The following is a 4,511-nucleotide window of genomic DNA, read 5'->3' on the forward strand; positions in this document are numbered from 1 at the left end:
CCGGGCGAAGGTTTCTATGGAGACTGACCCCAGCAGCACTGGCAGGGTGGGGGGCTGGGTAGGGAGCTGCTCTGGGGCCAGGATTGGGATCTTGCAGCAGTGACTGCAAAAGCCAACGTGGTAGAGTTCGTTATGCTAAACTGTGCTGTTAGAAGGCCATAATCTCACCTGGCAAAATCAATGAGGGTGCACCAAATGTAGCACCTTATAGATCACTTCCAGTACATGGCTTTTGGGGCCACAAGCTGTAAGGGCCTCTGGTAAAATGAGAGGAATTCAGAATGTCCTGGGAACCTTGGAAGGTAAGGGAGGGGAGTTAGAGGGAAAAAAAGAATATATTGAGCATAGTAGAAGAAACGCATGATCAATCCCTCCAATCTTGCCTAGCAACTAAGAATAAAAGAGCATGTATCATTTGACCCATAAAACTTTCTGTAATTTTAAAATATTAAAATGTAAAATGAAAGAGACAAATTCTTAGCACACCCAGCTGGGTATCAATAAGCTATTGGTGTACTTGGCAGAAACCTTTGGGTTCTCAGTACAACCAGGGCTTGCACCAGTAACTGATGAATGCACATCCTGTTATGCTGTATTGCAATAATGGATACTACAGCTCTGCTTGCATGGGATTCCATCAAATCATGGTTATTTTGTAATATCCGGGGATTTGTATCTAGATCATATCAAAATTCAGGTTGTAATTTATTGCACTTCTTGAAATAAGGAATGCAGGAAATGCACACGTTCCCTGTTATGTAGAGAGCTTGGTGCAGTTCTGTTCAGCATCTTTCACAATTAGCTGTGTAAGCATTTAGGCTGTCTTAAACAATTGTGTGCAGTTGTTGCTTTCTTTTCAAGATTCTAAGTGTATAAGTAGTTTATGGTATGAGTGCTACTTTTTGTTATGCTGCAGCCTCAGAAAGGGAAGCTGATGCCAAGCCCAGTGGACTTCACGATTACACCTGAAACCTTACAGAATGTTAAAGAGGTAAGGCTTCTGTTTTATAATGTACTAGGTAGTTCTGAATGACTCTTGTACCTCCAGTATGAGCTGGTATGAGAAGAGAGGGAGCTGCTGTTACACTGCTCTGTAGCTAGTCATAGTTCTTTTCTTGTTTCTTTCCCCCTTTTTGCCTGTTTGTGACTCCTGTTTCTGTAAGCAGCAGGTCAATGAAAGACAACTCCTTCTGTTGATTTATGTTTATGTATTTTAGCAGCTGAGGAGAAGAATATCTCTGGCTTTTATCTAGACAGGATAATATTAATCTGGTGGTAAAGGCACTGGATTGGGATTTAGAGCTAGAAAATTGAGTTCAGGTCTCTTACCAGAGAGCAAGTCCCTTGGAGTCTGTGCTTGGGTATAAAATGCTCTTCTATTCTGAAAGTGGTACTGACTTTGTCTTCAGGATTTCATGAAGAGGGTTGCTGCTGCTGCCAGTAAAAGTTGTCCAGCATTTTCTTTTAAGTTCACCCAGTTGCTTATAACTTTGTCAAGCTGTAACTTTGTGTTGAAATTGTTCATAGTAGGGGGCTTGCCTCATGCTGTGCGCTTTGAATTTTTCAGCCAAAATAGATTACTCATTTCTGAGACCAAGACTGGGGAATAGGGTTGTGTGAGCATATGTGGATTTTTTTCTGCTCCAGTTTTGGGTAAATGCTCAAATTTGTCCATATATGCATTAAAACATCCACAACAGTGCAGTTTTTGTATGTCTGTAAACATTTTGTTCATAAAAACAGCTGCTTAATTTAGACCCTGAGCATGGTTACATGACCTTTAGCTGAGTAGGACTTTACCTATACTTGCTCATTCTAGCAGTCAGGGAGTCATGAACTGGCTGAGTGTTGGAGGAAACAAATGGCAACAAGAAACTTAGGGGCAGGAACTTGAAGTTGTTGGGAGGTGGGACTTGAAGCCATTGAGGGTTTGGAATGGGAGTGGGGAGAGAAGTGGTAGTTGAGTGTAGACTGTGGGGTGGGGGATACTGTGGGGGGAAACCAGTAGAGGGTTGCTGGGCCAAAATGTCTGGAAGAGAAGATGGGAATATGAAGCTGAAGAAGGTTGTGTTTACGGAACCAGTGGGTCTGTGACAATGAGCCCAATCCCTGGCAGAACCTTGAATGAAACCCAGGCTTCTGGAGTCTCTGCATTTCTCTGCTGTCAGCAAATAGCTGTGAAATCCACCAGCAGAATGTTTCTCCCACATGCAGCTGAATTTGTTTTTTCCTGGTTTTGTTTTTTTAGAAAACAAGAAAATTACTAAAGAGAGAATTACTTACCTTGGTAATTTTCATCTGTTCTTGCCATATAGGTGTCTTTGTCAAGCCAGCATTCTCTGTTTATTTGATTAACTATGTGGGTTTTTTGTTTTCTTTCCTTTCTACCTCACCTTTAGAGAGCCTTGCTTCCAAAATTTCTCATCAGAGGTCATCTCAACTCTACTAACTGCATCATTACACAGCCATTGATGGGGGAACTGGTGGTAGAGAATGCAGAAGCAGCCATCAAAAGTATTGAATTGCAGTTAGTACGTGTGGAAACTTGTGGTAGGTTGTCTTATAGACTAGCTTGAATAGGCTGCAATATTGATCTGAATACTTACTGTACTTTACTTTAAAATCCACATAGTACATTTTATAAAGAGCAGTTAAAGAAAAGATATTTGGAAGCATTATGTTTTGTAACTTGAAGGGACTGCTTTTAAGAATTCATTTTCATAATTTAAACCAGGGCTGTCCAGCTTCTGAGTGACCAGGAGCTGCATGGCAGGCCACACCAGCAAGGGGTCGCCTGCCTGCTCCACCACATTCACAGATGCCCTGGCCTCACCCTCTGGGACAGGGGCAGGAAGTGGAGGCCGGACAGGGCAGGGGGAGCCTGGAACCCCTGGTTGCTGCTTCAGCTTGAATTATTGGGAAGTAGTGGCTTGGTGGGAGCCTGGGGGCTGCATACAGCTGACAGGCTGCCATTTGGACAACCCTGACGTGAACATTCTTAAACTGAAGTTTCTAAGGTTGAAGTTTGTGGGGTGAAGGGGAAGAATTTCTGCTATCTGGGAAAATCTGGAAAATTGTCCAGCGTTCAGATGTCTTGTAATTCTTCACCAAAATGCTTTCTGTTTTCTCCAGGTTGTGCAGAAGGTTATGCCAGAGATGCCACAGAGATTCAGAATATTCAAATTGCTGATGGTGATGTCTGCAGAGGCCTGCCTATTCCTATATACATGGTATTCCCCAGGCTGTTCACGTGCCCTACTCTGGAAACAACAAACTTCAAAGTTGGTAAGTAGGGAGCTGTTCTTAAATATTTGCACCTTCAGTGGGCTTTTTAAACAAATTGTTGGTTTCATTGTAATTTCCTCTGCTTAAGGAGGCCATGATACAGATGACCATCACTAGCCATAATGAGCCACAAATGAGGTTGCAGTAAGTTACCAGAGTAGCATGAAGTGTACACAATGCACAGCTCTTATGGATAAAGAGGATTTAGGCCCCATTTTGTACTCTAAAATGGCTTTTGGCTTCATAATGATATAGGCTAATTCTTACCAGTCACATTCTTCAGAGGACAGATTTTGATGCCAAATAATGTGTTTCAGGTGGGTCTAAATGCTGGCTCACAGCATGCACAAGTAGCAGGGAAACTGGGGTAAAACTGGAGAGAGATGTTTGCTAGCTCCTCTCTTACACATTGCCTAACCTAGTGAAGCTTTGATCAGCCTGGAGTCTCTTGATATGTGTCCATAACACAACAGATAAATGATAAATCCAAAGCAATTGCTGTAGGTGGCAGTGATTCACAATCACTGAACATATTTCAAATATATGTTGTTTCAAAGCAGATCTCTTCCCACCTAGCTCCCAAGAGCATGGGAGCTGTGAATCTCAACTGGAGTAGAACTGCCCCAGGCATCTTAAACTGATTTCTGTATTGGTCTCAATATATAATATGTAGAGATATTTAAAATCCCCCTGCCTCCCTCATACATTTAAATACATATTAAGCTCCTTTTTTAACTCAGCCAAGTTAAATTTTCCCCTTTCTCAGAAATGTCTTACAGAATTACCTTGCACAGAGACTGTTTTATCCATTCTCACTTGTCTTCCCCTGTGATAAAGCAACAAATGCTGCTCTGATGCGAGAGAGACTGCCCTGAGAGAAAGCTCACTAACAGGTCTAAACACCACCACCACTGGTAAAGTGCAAGACACTCTTCAGTGTTGTGAACAGGAGACCTTTCCCAAAGGAAGCTTTTTCTCTTTAGAGGTCATCCAAAGGCTTTAGATGCAAGTAATTGGTCGTTTAATCTCACTCAGTTCTTTCATGCAGTATCAAATTGCCCAGTGACAGACAAATCCAGAATAGTAAAAACAAATTGACAGAGTCTTATGAGATGGAACAGTTGAGTGCAGGAACTTAGAGCACCAGGCTGTCATTGATTCTGCTGTACAATTTGAGCTAATTTAGAGCTCCTGTGTCTTGTTTTTCCATCCCCCCCCCCCCCCCC

At 42.3% G+C, this 4,511-nt stretch overlaps 1 protein-coding gene across 2 annotated transcripts in view; it reads left to right on the forward strand.

Annotated features, from left to right (window-relative positions):
• The window catches only part of DSCR3 (DSCR3 arrestin fold containing), a 51,636-nt gene that overhangs the window by 41,380 nt on the left and 5,745 nt on the right, over positions 1 to 4,511 (forward strand). For both annotated transcript variants that reach the window (XM_019524056.1, XM_019524055.1), the window contains exons 5-7: positions 917 to 991; positions 2,400 to 2,550; positions 3,133 to 3,285. In XM_019524056.1, the coding sequence (XP_019379601.1) occupies positions 917 to 991; positions 2,400 to 2,550; positions 3,133 to 3,285 (379 nt within the window). The remainder of the gene's footprint in view (positions 1 to 916; positions 992 to 2,399; positions 2,551 to 3,132; positions 3,286 to 4,511) is intronic.

The sequence above is a fragment of the Gavialis gangeticus genome, unplaced genomic scaffold (assembly GCF_001723915.1).
Source record: "Gavialis gangeticus isolate Ggan-Ray unplaced genomic scaffold, GavGan_comp1, whole genome shotgun sequence".
Lineage (NCBI taxonomy): Eukaryota > Metazoa > Chordata > Crocodylia > Gavialidae > Gavialis > Gavialis gangeticus.